This window comes from Hyperolius riggenbachi, chromosome 6, assembly GCF_040937935.1.
Source record: "Hyperolius riggenbachi isolate aHypRig1 chromosome 6, aHypRig1.pri, whole genome shotgun sequence".
NCBI classification, from domain to species: domain Eukaryota; kingdom Metazoa; phylum Chordata; class Amphibia; order Anura; family Hyperoliidae; genus Hyperolius; species Hyperolius riggenbachi.
The window spans coordinates 131,051,505-131,067,405 of record NC_090651.1 but is presented as its reverse complement, the minus strand read 5'-3'; the positions used below and the strand labels follow the sequence as shown (position 1 = coordinate 131,067,405).

The window sequence follows — 15,901 nt, the reverse complement described above, 5'->3', positions numbered from 1 at the left end:
TCAGTTCAGGATCACCAAAATTGGTCAGTTCCTGACGTGCAAGCCCTCTGCGAATCGCACGGCATTGCTGCTTGCAGCACAGACAAGGCTGAGCTGGTGGCATTACTCCAGAGATGGAATCCTTGTCGCCGCCTTGCTTAATGCCTCTATTACCTGCAGTCCTGATAACCCCGGAGTGGTTGGCAAACCTGACCGGCGAGGATCTGCGCTTGTACCAGGAGTTCCAAGAATGTCAGCGCCAGCATGAGGCAGAGATGCTCCAGCATGAAGCACGGATGCTCCAGTGTGAAGCAGAGCACCAAGAGCGACTGCGCCAGTGGGATCTCCAGGACAAAGAGCTACGGCTCCAGCGTGAATTGGAGTTGGCAAACCTGACCGGCGAGGAACTGTGCAGATACCAGGAGCACCGAGAGTGTCTGCGCCAGCGGGATCTCCAGATCGAAGAGCTACGGCTCCAGCGTGAATTGGAGTTGGCCCAGCTAACCCAATCAAATCAGCACTCTTCACTATGTGTTTCGGTGGAGAGATGCAAACCTCTACCCGTGACCCCCACAGCAAAACTTCCTGCCATGGAAGAGGGCACGGAACGAGACTTTCCTGTGCGCACCTCTGAGAGGGCGTACCATCAGGTTCCTGTACCTGACAGCCAGAGAACTCTGGTGCTGGACAGTCACAGAACACTGTCCCAAGACTTGGAAGGAGGTAAGCCTACTGCATTTGCTCCTCCTGGTCCAGTGAGCTTTGTGCCACTGAGACCTGCAGCTGCTGCTACTGCTGCATCCCAGTCTGACACACCTGCCATTCGCACGTGTAATCTTTGTGGCGCAACTGGCCACATAAAGTTCTTCTGTCCCAAGAGGAAGAGAACGACCGTCCCTAGCCCGAAGATGGCTAGCAACCCTGATCCGTCACCTGCATCACCCTCTGCACAGCCTGTCAGCGTGTCAGAGATGCTCTACGGTTCCGGAAATCTTCACAGTGCTCCAGTGGACGACCAGATCATCTTTTGCTCCAGTGCTCCAGAAGCAGATGCTTCCTTGGTCTGTTCCGACCTTGCCACAGAGGAAGATATTCTCCCACAAAAGCTCCTCACCCTGACTGAAGTCAGGCCCAACCACCACAACCCTGTTATCCCAGGTCCCGAGAAGGCCGGATGGGGGGTGGGTTTTCCAGAGTGGGCTGTTGCTGAGTTTCCCTCTCCTCCTGTGCTTGGCACTGATCTAGGCACGCTTGTGTGCCCTTCGGAATTCTCTGCTGATATGCAGGGGTTCCCAGCAGGACTCCCTGACCACCAGGTACTGTACAAGCCTTTGGGAAAACAGGGAGATGTCAAACCCTTACCTGCTATGGCTACTGTACCTAACGCCGCTGGGCGGGAGGTACCCTCAGATTTATATGTACCAGCAACTGACTGTCTTTTATCCCTTTCTGCACCTGTTATTACTAATGAAATTGCATGTGTCAGTGATAATTGTGATAGAAACGCTGTACATTCTTTGGCCATTACATGCTCTATGGCCAGCCGCATGAACTCAGAGCTGACAGCAGGGATCCCCTCTGACAATTCTGACTTTCAGGCGGGTGACACACATGCTAAAAATGACATATCATGTTATGCAAATGCTTTTGATAGTGTTGTGCATGTTTGTGACAGTACGCTGGGTGACGCCTTCAGTGTCACCGGTAGTCCGGACTCAGGACTATCTGGAGGAGTCTCGACTTCCCCTGATATCTCTGACCCCCGGACCAATGTCAATATTGACGTGATTTTGATTTACCCAAAAGGTGATGTTTACTGTGGTGTTCCTGTGCAGCCAGACACACACAGTACTGTTGGTAACCTGAGCTCAGAGCCTGCAGGCATTCCTGTCAGCTCTGACCCCAGAGAGTTTGATTTTCAGCAGCTGACCTCAGATCGCACTAGGCAGCTGGCTGAGACTTGTAGTCCCACATCCGTGAGGATACTACAGAGCGACTCCAACCTGCGTGCGCTTAGTGGCCAGACCGCTAAGCCGCCAGCAGTGAAAGCTCCACTACAGGTGTACAGGGAGAATGGTAACTACTCCAGTGAACCCATTCCCCATGTAACTGACACCCCAGGTGAAAGCACGGTCCATGTGGATCTGTTAGAAGCCCAGTCAGATAGAACGCAGTTAGTTCTAGGAGAGTACGGCCACTTAGAACAGGAAGACACAGGTCCCCTGTCAGGCTTGATAGCTCCCACACGAGAATTGGCGGATGATGTGAAAGTCACCCCCCACCTCTCGTACTCCCAGAAGGCCTCGCTGAAGCGCACTGCGCCCCCACAGCGAAATCTTCGCAAAGACCCTGGGCAGGATACAACAGCAGTTCACAGAAGGGACCCGGGGACTCACGAGCCCTTATGGCAGATCCCCTACAGCGCCTCTCCGGAGGTGCAAGCCAAAGTAAAGATGAAGTATGAGGAGATGTTACAGATGTCTGTCCTCCGCAAATCCTCCAGCTCACAGACCACCATGTTCTGTGAGGCCTATAGGATGCCGGACGACATCCCAACAACCGTTGCGTATCCCATGACTCCCCTCGGTGATCTGTTGGATTGGCTGGCATCCGCCAACTACCTAACGATCATAGATCGGAGCTACAGATACTGGCAGATTCCAACCGTGCCCAAGGCACGCCTGGAATCCACATTCACCCTGCCCTTGGACTTAAACGCCTCGATGTAGATGTCGTTTGGCATGATGAATGCCCAAGCCACCTTTCTCCAGGCGTGGAACGACCTGTGGAAGAGCAAGCACGGTTGTACAGTCACGTACCCGGATGACATCCCTGTGTTCCCCCCGACTTGGGAGCAACACTGCGATCACTCATCCCTGGTACTAGGACAGCTGTCAGCTGACAATCTGACCGTTGAATTAGACGCAGATCAGATTGTCATGACAGAGGTACAGGCCTCTCTGGGAACAGCGGGATACTACAGGACGTTTGTGAAGCCCTGTAGCCTCCTGGCTAAACCACTGACCAACACAAAAAAGGGCAACCCCAAGGTCATGTGGAACCCAGGCTGCCCCGCTGTACTGAGCCCAAGTAGCAAGTTGGTATTGCTTCAGTCAAGGTCCTGCTAACCTATCCTTCCCCAATCTTGGAAGGGGAGGAGATGTGACGCCGTCGGTATGACATCGCGAATGCGTCATGGAGTTACCAACGCTAGTTGTTCGCAAACCACCCAAACTGACAGTTTTTGGTTTAAATACACTTTTTCTTTCCCTTCACCAAAGGGCTGGAGAAATCTTTTCATGGTCAGCTAATTAGCCTCCTGTTGAAAAGATTTTCTGCCAGCACAGGGACCCCCAACCAGGCAGAAGGAGGGAAATCTCACACCTTCACTGCCTAACCCCGACTTGGTGGCTCCTCAGCTCCGTACATGAAAAGAGCAGCCACAGGAGGTCCTGCTAACATCCTGCAGAAGCCACTTAGAGACTACAGCTGGCTTTCTCAATGACCCTAGGAAAACCTGCTGTGACCTCAGGAATCCCAATATTCATATGTTCTCCATATTTCCTTCATAATTCCTGACATAGCAGATCTCCCTGCCCATGAAATCTGCACAGGTTATGGGATTCCACAGGGCGCTGGTTCTGACAGGTTTACGGACCAATCGGACTGCCAGATCTAGCGTAAGATTGTTTTAAAATAACCCTCTAATACCCCAGGGGTCTGATTCCCCAAGTTTGGTATCACCGTTCTTGATAAATTCTGACAAACCTAAAAATGTTATTAGATTTAACACAACTTGTACGGTTTGCAGATGAGCACACTTATCATGATTCAGGTAAAATTTTGTCTCTCGAAGAGGGGCAGGGATCTCCTATTCCAAAGAGGTGTGTGATCCACGCCCCCTAACCCCTCCTTGCTGGAGTGGGGGCTATAACCAGACAGAGCCCAGAAAGCTCTGCGTCCTTTACCTTCAATCTGATGCCGAGTAACATCCTGGCAGCCCGCAAGGACACGGGCAAACCCTCCATCTTGGAACTTCCTAACAAAGGCCTGTTGGCCGCATGGCAACCGCCATTTTGGGACTTTCGCCAAAGACTTGCGATTGCCGAATGGACTACCAATAACGGTATTTGAACTGTATATAATCAGACATTCTGTTCATTCTGTTTCTCTTCCTCTCTTCTCTCTGTCCAATCAATCTATTCTAAAATAAGCTGTGTGTATGTAGTTTAGAAATAAACTAACGATTTTATCGTTCAGTCTTGTGCCTGTTCTGGTCATCTGATTGCTGCTATAACGAATCTGCCCTCTGAAGAGTCAGTCATACTACCGCATTGTTTTATGATTTGCTTATGATTGTTGATTTGCTAGCTAGGTTGTAAATAACCGTTTCTTCCTTCTAGGATTAGCTAGTACCAGATTTCCTGTGCAAAATCGATAACTTTCGTTTCTCGATTGTAAATACAATTCGAGATTGCATCATATAGGGACCCAGTAACCTTTCTTTAACGTCACATTGCTCACAGTCTTTAAGCCGTCGGAAGTGACTATTCCCCGAACGGTGACTTGAGCGTGTTGAACGCGATTGGGCTGGCTACCGTATTATGATAGCGTTGGAGACTGTCGGCTCCATACAACCCGACAGTGGTGGCAGTGTATTTACCCGATTTCCAGCGCGAAATCGATATTTTTAGCTTACAGATTGTATATACAATCAAAATTGTACATGTATGGGCACCTCCAACCAATCTTAACCGTTTACTACGCACACAGTGAATTTGCCTCCAGCAGTCTCTAGTGCATGAGACCTGCATGGCAACAGTGGCCTAGTAATACGGGATTGGTGGATGTTTGTCCCATTACATATTGTCGGCAGCTGCGCGACCAATCTTTATTGTCAGTCTGTTCACCGTACTTCCTGCGTATGCTAACGGGAGCAGATTAGACGGGATTGGCACGCTCTGTCGCCCTTTTCTTCTTACCTCTGACGATCCAGCAACCGGTCTCGTTGTCCGTCTGCGCCCGTACTTCCTGCGTACGCTAACGGGAGCAGATCTCGACGGGATCGCGGGGCTGGATTGTCACATAATGTAAAAGGCTATTAAAAGGGAAAGAGAATACTTCAAAATTGCACAATCCAAGATAAAGCACAACACATACACATAAAAAACATAAAAAGCATATAAAACATGGAACATAAAGATACAGAAATAGGTATGATAAAAGAGGCGACTAGGTAAAAAAATATATTGTGTAAGATTTTTTATTTGTTTGTTCAGTGCATTTTTTCGAGTATTTCATTGAGGCCCTCTGGGACCAGGGTCCTCAACATTTGTATCCAGAACATTTCTCTCGCTCTCAGTTTATCAAAAGCGTCCGATTGTTGCTGGTTGACAGTTTCAATGAATGTCATAAAGGATGCCAGATATAAAGCTAAAATAAAGAATACCATAACTCCTTCTCCCAGTCCTGCAGACCCAATCACTACCAATTACCCTCGATTCATCACACAATTCAACGCCCAACATCCCCACATCCGATCCATCTTGAACAAAAGATGGGAGATTCTTTTACAAGACCCCTACCTTCGATCAATTATTCCACAAAAATTCGCCATCACCTTTAGAAGAGCACCTAACCTACGTAATCTCCTAGCACCCAGCCGGTTCCAATTACCCACTACAGACAGACAGCAGCAGAACCATCACACACCAGGTTGCTCACCCTGCAACAACAATAGATGCAAAGTATGTCCGTTTGTACAGACTACCACCTTTTTTTCATCCAATACTACCAAACTACAATACCAGATCAAAAATCACATTACGTGCACTTCCAGATATGTCATTTACGTCATTACCTGCCCTTGTCATCTCCAGTACGTGGGCCGTACTACTCAACCAGCACGGAGTAGTATCGGACAACACCGGAGAAACATACTTAAGAATTTTTCACTTCACAGCGTTTCTAGACACTTTGGCACCCATCACAATAGCGACCCTACCCTGTTCCAGATCACATTCATCGAAACTATCAACCAGCAACAATCGGATGCTTTTGATAAACTGAGAGCGAGAGAAATGTTCTGGATACAAATGTTGAGGACCCTAGTCCCAGAAGACCTCAATGAAATACTTGAAAAAATACACTGAACAAACAAACAAAAAATCTTACACAATATATTTTTTTACCTAGTCGCCTCTTTTATCATACCTGTTTCTGTATCTTTTTTATGTTCCATGTTTTATATGCTTTTTATGCTTTTTATGTTTTATGTGTATGTGTTGTCCTTTATCTTGGATTGTGCAATTTTGAAGTATTCTCTTTACCTTTTTAATAGCCTTTTTACACTATTATACACTTTTTATACTATATCATTTAATATACATTTTGAATATCACCATTTTTTTGTTCATACACCGATCAATTTCACTGAACTACATTACAACCTTATTTCTGGTTTTATTCTAACTCCTTCCTTTTTTGTATATTCACAAAAACGTGTGTGACCAACAATACCCACCAGAGGGCACCAATACTCCCCTTATTGTCCTTCTAAATAACACTAGTAGCTTTAACACTACATTTTCCTAAACACCTTCTATAACACTCTTATTAGCCAATATGTTATTGTATGATCTCATTTATTATATTTACCAATTTATTTTAACTCATTTTAATTTTTTTCCCTACTCTCCAGGTCTAAACACGGCATTCACCCTTACTGCCCATTACCAAAATGGTGGGCGGGACCCCCGACGCATGCACATGTGGAGCGCATGACGTCAGCATAACTACTATCACCCCAAACTGGAAGCCGCCCCCAGTGCGACGTAATCGGCGCACTCCCCCGCCTATCCACGTAGTTATACGTTCGACAAAAAGGTCGCACCACCGCAATAGACCGGAAGCTGCCCGAAGTACGACGTAATTGTCGCACTGCCCTGCCCGCTTACGTAGGTATAGGTGCAATGCAAGGGTCGCACCAGGACGCTCGCTGATGATGCGACCCTATGGTCGCACGCTCGCTAGGCGGGAAATCGACTGCCTGCCCCCTCGCCTGATTGGACAAGGGGCGTCATTACCCACAATTTAAACAGCAGTTCCGGGACACCTTGGCAATGAGGGGCCAGGTGCTACCCGGATAAACTGCAGGTGAGTAAAATACTTTATCATTCTTCATCTTGTTACAATAATTTCCCGTTTGATAGTACGGTTACCCTATTGTTATATGCTGCATCCGCATTCTGCCCTCTGACCCTTCGCCTCCTTGAATCTACCCACGATTTGTCCCCTCCCCCCTGGTTGTACTACTACCTGGTTGCTCTTTGTTACCCATACCCTGTTCTATACCCCCCACGCCTTCTATACCCCCTATCATTATCCAGTGCAAAACACACCCCTCCTCCCACACTTCCTTTCCTCCTCCATATACCCCAAATATACACCCTGTATAAACAGTTAGCATATTATTAATATTACCTAAGTGGTTATTGTTCCATCCATCAGATTATTTATGTCAACTGTCATCATATTACTATTACTTAGGTTGTTATTGTTCCATCCATCTGATTATTTATGTTTGCGTTTAAGTTTGCTTTTTGTCCGACTATACACCAATTATGCCTATCCTACTAGCTATTGCCTGATTAAGCAGGTTTAAACCTGTGAAACGCATTGCAGATACCCCCTGGAGTGTACCAATAAGACTGCTTTACTTTGAATACACAGCTAGTTGTGTCTGCTTGCAGGAGGTGAGTCCACCACTGCCTCCTAAGCATTTTTAATACCTGATTTTATTATTTTGGCGCCTCTGTCCTCCGTTACGTTGTACTTAATATCCACTCTTGGTGGAGGGGGATACCCCATTTTTTCTTCCTATCTACAGAGAGCGACTTCTTAACCCTGAGTGTGGACAGGATAATCTCCTTACCTGCCTATACAGTGGTTGCCTGGAGGTAACCCTGGTTTGTGAGAATACCTTGTACTCGTTTACATAAACCCATTTACCAATACTTACTACACTATATTGGGCTCTCGGTTCTCTCCCTTTATATATGTATGATTATAAAACAATTAAAATAATCTACAATAAGGAATTTAAAATTACAAATTGATAAAATGCTGGTTTTCCAACAACAAAAAGGCACCCCAATGTGACAAATCTTCGAAAACATAGCTAGTCTCTGCAGATTTGGTGGGAGTTTGAGTTGTGATAGGTTTCTGTTTTTCTCGATGTTTGATTGCCCTACCCAGTGTGCTCCAACCATATAAGTTATAATCTGGGTCTAAGCAGCTGTCATGCATTTTTAATGAGCATGTTACTGTTTGTAGGTATATCTCAGCACTAGAAGAGGCTCCTGGATTATAAGTCGAATTTATGATGACGGTTATCCATGGGATATCTGCTATGACACTCGATTTCAGAACCTAGTGCGAAACTCACTGCCAACCCCTATTGTAATATGGATGACTGAAAAGAAAATGAATGGGTGGTTCAACCATGCACAGTATGGCATTCAACCAAGAGATAGGTATAATTGTATTTTCTTGGGCTTGCATTATCTAAGACTTATTATATTTATAAAACTATTATATGTATACTATAGCTGGTGTGGCTGAATTAAGATAGTAACCAGGTCCGATATGTAATAAGATCAATAATATTATTCCCTTTTCTTGTTTTTGGTTTCAATGTTGTGGGTGATTAGTGTATACTGTATATGTTAAGGAGACCTAAATTCTAAAAACCTTTTGTTCCACACTACCACGGCAAATATTTGATCTATAGCAGGGGTCTCAAACTCGCGGCCCGCGGGCCATTTGCGGCCCTCGATACAATATTTTGTGGCCCTCGCCGGCAAAAGCTTCCTTATAGTTCGCTTCAGTGCTCCCAAGTAATCCGCCGCATCCCCGCTGCTAAACGAGGGCTGCAGAGCCCCCAAATCGCCGGGGGGCAATCCGCCGGCATTTCCTGGAAGGGGCAGAGCTTTCAGCTTCAGCTCTGCCCCTCCTGACGTCAATCGCTGCACGGATCGCCGCCCCTCTCTGTGAATGAAGAGTGAGAGGGGCGGGCAGAGGCGGCGATGCGCGGCCCAGCCTCATCCTGACTTTGCCTCCTGCGCATCCCCCAGGTAAATTGAGTTTGAGACCCCTGATCTATAGGGTGTGTAAGGTAGCAAGTTCTTATTGTTTACATTGAGTCTTTTATTTAATACTAACTAATGCGATCTGGTCTCTTTTTTTGTAGTACTCAGTTTAAAGAACCTTTGTTTAATGATGAGTTACCAAGTCGTATCGTATGTGGATACGTAGTTATAAAGCCTGATGTAACAAAGTTCTATGAAAATGCTGTGGAGTTTGATGATGGAACCATCGAAGAGAATATTGATGTTGTTGTTTTTGCCACGGGCTATCGCTTCTCATTTCCATTTCTGGATGAATCAATTCCCAAGATTGAAAGTAAAATCAATTTATACAGGAGCATCTTCCCTCCAGATTTGGAGAAGCCTACACTGGGCGTCATTGGCCTTATACAACCTCTGGGACCCATCATGGCAGTTTCAGAAATGCAGGCTCGTTGGGTAACCAGAGTTTTTAAAGGTAAGAGTATATGGAAATATTTAAAATTAAATAAATGCTTGGCCAGTTCTTTTGCATTTTTAACTTTAGCTAGTAGAAAAAAAGAATGTAATAAACAGTGCCGTAACTTCAAATTATGGGGCCCGCTAGCGAATCTCCACCTACGTCATAGGAGATCAGAGTTTGATTCCTGACTGAAACCACTTATTCAGTAAAAAGTCCTTGGACAAGACTCTCTATCACTGCAAGGTGGCCTATTGAGCATACTGTGAGGGTTGATGGCCTGACAGCCATTTGGCGCTAAGTGCGTCTACGGAGGCTCCGTAGAAGCGCATATTGCGAAATAGCCATCAGGCTTACAGCTCCCTGCACCCACCTCTCACTCTTATCGCCTACAATGGTATGTGCTTTACATTTTACATGCTACAATAGAATGCTGTTTATGTGATATCTGCACAATAAAGAAGTTTGCCAGCAGTGTGGACTTTCACCTTTCTCCTTGTGCATACAGACTGCACTCCACATGTCAGAGTACGCTGGTTTGGCAGGCATATAGACAAAACTCCTGATATCTACTCCGTGTCCACAGTGCCAATGCTCCATCTCCTATTGGTAAAAATGTTATTGATGTCTAGCCACCCGATATTGGTGCAGACTGTTTACAACACATTTAGCAGTACAAGATTTTCAACAAACAAATTCAATGGTAATAATTATGTAGCATATCTGTCCAATAAAATGTATGTGGATGCAAGAGATTCAAATGTAGGTGGTGTGGTTATCCATCCATGATACAATTGGCAGAAAACACTTCAAATAATGAATCCTATATCTTCATCCATGATCAAATTAAAGACGTTCGTAAAGTAATTTGTTGAAAACGAATAGCCATCAGTTTGCAATCTCCTTCAAGACACTTTCCAATATCAAATAGCAACATAAAGCACATAGAGAAATATTTACTTTTAAAACCAGGGAAATTGCCTGGCTATTCATAGACCCCAAACAAGCATGAAGATCAGGTATTCTGACTGAACTCTGACTAGATTAGCTGCATGCTTGTTTCAGGGGTGTGGTTCACCCCCCACTGCAGTCAAAGAGATCAGCAGGACTGCCAGGCAACTGGTATTGTTTAAAAGGTAGGCTTAAGTAGATTCTGTACACATTGACTAGGGAGCTCCTAGGATACATTTCCACTCCACTAAAACCTGGTCTTTGTCTCTTTTGGTGACAATTTGAAATGCACTAATGTAGTATGAACAGCCGGCAAATCACCTATATAAACTGTTCTACAGAATGAATGTGATTATTTTTTGTACATATTTCTTTATTTTATTTATATACTTCTCACGTCAGGTTCCCTTTGAAATGGAAATGTCAAGCAGGGTTAATTACTTGATAAAAGTACAATCATGCTTTTCATAAAACCACCTGAGCCAGAGTGAGTCAAAAGGAGTCACAGTGCTCAGTGTACATATAGTCAGAAATATGTCACTATGAAAGGACTGTTTTAGTCTTTTTGCCTCAGATTGAAATAAACAAAATACCATGTTCATAAAGAACTATTCACACTTTTGTTTATTTTACTGAGTGGACATCACTAAACTCCAGACAGTGTACAGTACTGTTTACACATCAGCATTCTAGCTAAAATATAGCCAAATATTCACCCCTAAACTTCCAAGCCTGAAGTAGATTCTGTACACATAGAATCAGGGGGCTGCTAGGACGCATTTCCACTCTATTTGTCTCTTTTAGTCACAATTTGACATTCAATACTGTAGTGTGAACAGCCTGCAAAGAGTTTGTATAGTATAAACTGTTTTACAGAATTCTTATGCTTACTAGGGACCTTAGCCCGTTTAATAACGGGCTAGGGCCGTGACCACCGCCACCTATCAGCGCGCATGCGCGCCCCCGATGCACGTGCGCACGCCCCCGACGCCCGGACCCCTGCTTGTCCTGCTCCAGTCCAACGGCTGTCCCTGCGGCACATGCGCAGTAGCACATAGAGGCACACAGGGGCACGGACGCAGAGACATTGGGGTTTTATTATAGAGGATTATTTGCATGCAGATTGTTGTGATGCTGCATGCCGTTAAACTGCACTGGCCATACTGTGAACATTGCATGGGTGGTGCACTGCAGTGCTATGGCTCTGCCCTAGTTCATGCATTTGTATCTGCTCACATAGACTACTTCAATGCCCTGCTTGTCAGATCCCCGGATAAGGTTCTGCGCCCCCTACAACCAGAGGCGGGACGAGGTCCTCCAGCACCCAAGGCTGAGACACCAAAGTGCGCCCCTCCATCTCTGCCAACCCAGCCGTCACACACTGATTGCTATTAGACTAACAGGCGCCACAGGGCCCACAACCTCCCCAACACCTTAATATCTAGTTATCTGGCTTGCAGTCACTGCTATGTATCCCCTTTTCTTATTTCTTTCTGCTTCAAACACAATTAGGAATGACAGCTGAATGAATTGTGCGCCCCCTCCTACACTGCGCCCTGAGGGTGGAGCCTCTCCAGCCTATGCCTCGGCCCGGCCCTGCCTACAACTACTACAGAAAGCAGCAGCCAGACTCCTAGCCAGTGCCCCCCACAGCTCACACATCACCCAAGTACTGCAAACTCTTCAGTGGTTGCCAGTAAAATGGAGAATCCATTTTAAGATCTGCCTGCTGACAATCAAGGCTCTAAAGAACATGGGACCCAAGTGCATAGTGCATCTCTTAGAACTATATGCTCCTTCACGCACTCTCTGCTCTGCCAATAAGACTAATTTGGTTATTTCCATGATTCACTTAAAAACATTTTTGTGTTCAGGCCTTTTCCCATGCAGCCCCTTCTCTATGGAGCTCACTCCCACAATCGGTGCAAGAGGCTCCTTCTCTGGAGAGCTGTAAAGGACAGCTGTAGAGAAAAGTATGTGGAGGCTGCCTTATTTAGTTCCTTTAAGCAATACCAGTTGCCTTTTCAAATGTCCTCCAATGATATGCGCTCACATGTGTATTTTACAGTGTATCTTCCTCTTTTCTGCTGGAGAATCATAAGGCATTTGGCTGGAAAGCCACAAGCGTTATTGCTGTCTTATAATCTGGGCAGCAGGAAACAAGGTGAGAGGCCACGTGTGGAGGTGGAAGATTTGTATATAAAGGAACAAGGGGCACCCTGAAGCAACACTTAGTGTGGATTGATGCTGTCCGTGTGGTGACAGCTATCACACATGGTGATTACGGTTTGGTGTGGGTTAACCACATAAGACTGCACTGGAGTGATGGTGTAGAGATTGATTATCACAGGGTGATGTAAAGTGGATATACATACATATATATATATATTTTACAGGATCACGCTATGTTTGTTTTTTCTTTTTCTTTTTTCTATTTTCTTTATTGAGTGATATCACTGGAGGAAGATACACTGTAAAATACACGTGAGCGCATATCATTGGAGGACATTTGAAAAGACACTTTATGCTTGGTGACTGATTTGCAATCCATGGACACGTAATTAATGGTGGACTCTTGCATATTATAAATTGTGTGTTTTGATTTAAGGTGGGATATTGTGGTTGAGCGCACAGATACATATGGGATTTTGTTTGAATACCAGTTGCCTGGCTAGCCTGATCCTCTGCCTCTAATACTTTTAGCCTTATACCTGAGCAATCATACAGCAGATTTCTGACATGATCTGGTTAGCTGCCTGCTTGTTTCTGGTGTTGTTCAGACACTACTGCAGCCAAATAGATAAGCAGGGCTGCCAGGCAAAAGGCTAAAAACCCACCTCTTCACCTGAGCCTTTGAGACTGCATAAGGCAAGATCACAGTACTTTGAGTCCCCAGGGAGAAAAGCACTATAAAATTATTATTATTATTATTACTACTGCATATTTATGTAGAGCCAACATCTTCTGCAGTGCATTTACATAGTGTTCCAGTATATAGTCATGACCTTAACCTCTTGAGGACCATGGTGGTAAACCCCCCTAGTGACCAGCCTAATTTTACATTAATTGGCCACTGCAGCTTTAAGGCCAAGCTGCAGGGCCGTATACCTCTGCACACAAGTGATCCCCCCCCCCCTTTTCTCCCCACCAACAGAGCTCTCTGTTGGTGAGGTCTGATCGCCCAGCCCCAACCCCCCCCCCGTGTTTATTTTTTTTAATATAAATATTTGTTTGGTTTTTTTTTTATATTTCTGGACATTTTCATTTTTTTTTTTCTAAATCCCCTCCCTCCCCCCAGCCGGCCAATCACGGCGATCGGCTGTCATAGGCTTAAAGAGACTCTGAAGCGAGTCTAAATTCACTTTTTTAACTTATAGCCATATTAAGCATTATAAGCCCTGCTAAACCGCCGCTATCCCCCCAAATACACCCTCCTGTGTCTGGGGAGCGCTTCCTCATAGAGGCAGAGCTAATGGCTGTAGCTCTGCCTCTTGGCGCATCAATCTCGACTGATCGCCGCCTCTCCCCGCCCCTCTCAATCTGCCTTCACAGAGAGGGGTGGGGGAGAGGTGGAGATCCGCGCGGCGATTGACACGCATGAAGTCAGACTTGCAGCTGAAAGCTCTGCCTCCATGAGCAGCAAAATCCACGACCAAGAAAGTCGTGGATTTTGCAGGGGGGGATTTGGGGGGTATAAACCCCTCGTTTTGCCATGGGATATCGGTGGTTTAGCAGGGCTTATAGTTTTTAACATAACTACAAGTTAAAAAAGTGAATTTAGCCTCGCTTCAGAGTCTCTTTAACTGTTCCTTAGAGGAGCTCACAAGCTAATCCATACAATGGTCAGTCATAGTTTTAGGTTATCATTGCAGTCTGAGGCTGTGAGTTCACAGTGGGCATTGCATTACAGCTCCTGTAAAAACAGAAACGCAACACAAAGAAACGTGGTGTCGCATGTTTTCCACACAAAGCATTGCATACAGTGAAGTATACAGTAAATGAAAAGTATGCTTTAGTGCCACTGTCAATGCACACATTTGCTGTAATGCACTTCATGCATAGTGTTGTGCTTGCGCATACCGTTAAACCACACTGGCCACAAGGTTACTGTGAACATAACATAGGTGTTGCGATTCATGCTATGGTCCGCACAACAATGCGGCCGTTCTGTCGCACCACAATGCACCACTGTGAACCTAGACTCAGGCCAATTGTTTAGTTTTTTTTGGGGGGGGGGGGGTCGATTAACCTATCTATATTTTTCGGGAGGTTGTGGGAGGAAGATGGAATACCCAGAGGAAACCCATACAAAGACCAACCAACACTGCAAATAAAACAGTAACATCTTTACAACATTCTTTTTTTATAATCTTACCAGGTTTGTGCAAGTTACCCCCACACGCTGAATTAAAAAAGGACATTGAAAAGAAACACCAAATCCTCCTAACAAGGTATTATTTTATTTTTTTTTCTAAAGCCTTTCTGAAGTGTACAAAAGACTCTTAAAGAGGAGCTGTTAGGTATAAGGTCTCAGAAAAAATAAACACATATATCAGTAGCTAAATATAGGCTGTATTTACATTACATATGCATTTCACTGTCCACGTTTGGATTTCACAGAATTTTTATATAGTATATGCAGAGAATGATGCTCCTGACAGCTCATGGCAGGTTCCATGTTTGTCTGTCTCCTATGAAGCCAAATGTGTTGTCATGTCCTCCCTGCTTCCTGATCACAGAAAAGCTCTTACTGAATAACATTAGTGTGCAGTGAATATTAATTAGCCATGTGGCTAGGAACAATAGCGGACTCCTGCAGTGTACTCTGCTGGGAGATTTATCAGTGCTGTGCTCTGGACTGAGTTACATGCTATTGTTACTTGACCCTGTAACTTCTCATTAGCAGCCGAGGGGAGAGCCCCAGAATGCTTTGCAGTATGGTATGCGGCTTGCGTCTTCTTAAGAGCTTGGGAATAACAGCTTTGCTGATAAGCACACATCAAATGTAAGAGAGATTTTTATCTTCAGTAATGCCTTTTTGGCTTCCTTCTAAACTGTTTAACACAGGAGAATAGAGGTTTAAATTAGCTTTTGTAGCCTGACAGTTACTCTTTAATATGTGCTGCTCTCATGATGCTGTTGTGATCTGACCTCCGAGTAGAAAACAGACAGTTCGTAAGCTATCAGATCTTTTCGAGATGTTTCTGATTACCTGCAGTTTATACACATGTACCAGGAACATCTGAGTTTTTCAGTGGCCTCTCTCCTCTTCTCAGACTCCTTATAACTGTGCAGATAATTATCAGTATTGACAAAAAAGGGGGCACTGTGAGCAGCCACGCCTGGTGAAATATCTTTGGAAGATATTAAAATAGGAGAAGAAAGA

General features: G+C 45.1%; 1 protein-coding gene across 1 annotated transcript in view; it reads left to right on the top strand.

The window, feature by feature from the left end:
* The window catches only part of LOC137522550 (dimethylaniline monooxygenase [N-oxide-forming] 2-like), a 149,564-nt gene that overhangs the window by 97,368 nt on the left and 36,295 nt on the right, over window positions 1–15,901 (top strand). The window contains exons 6-8 of the mRNA XM_068242630.1: window positions 8,314–8,513; window positions 9,230–9,582; window positions 14,894–14,966. Of these exons, the coding sequence (XP_068098731.1) occupies window positions 8,314–8,513; window positions 9,230–9,582; window positions 14,894–14,966 (626 nt within the window). The remainder of the gene's footprint in view (window positions 1–8,313; window positions 8,514–9,229; window positions 9,583–14,893; window positions 14,967–15,901) is intronic.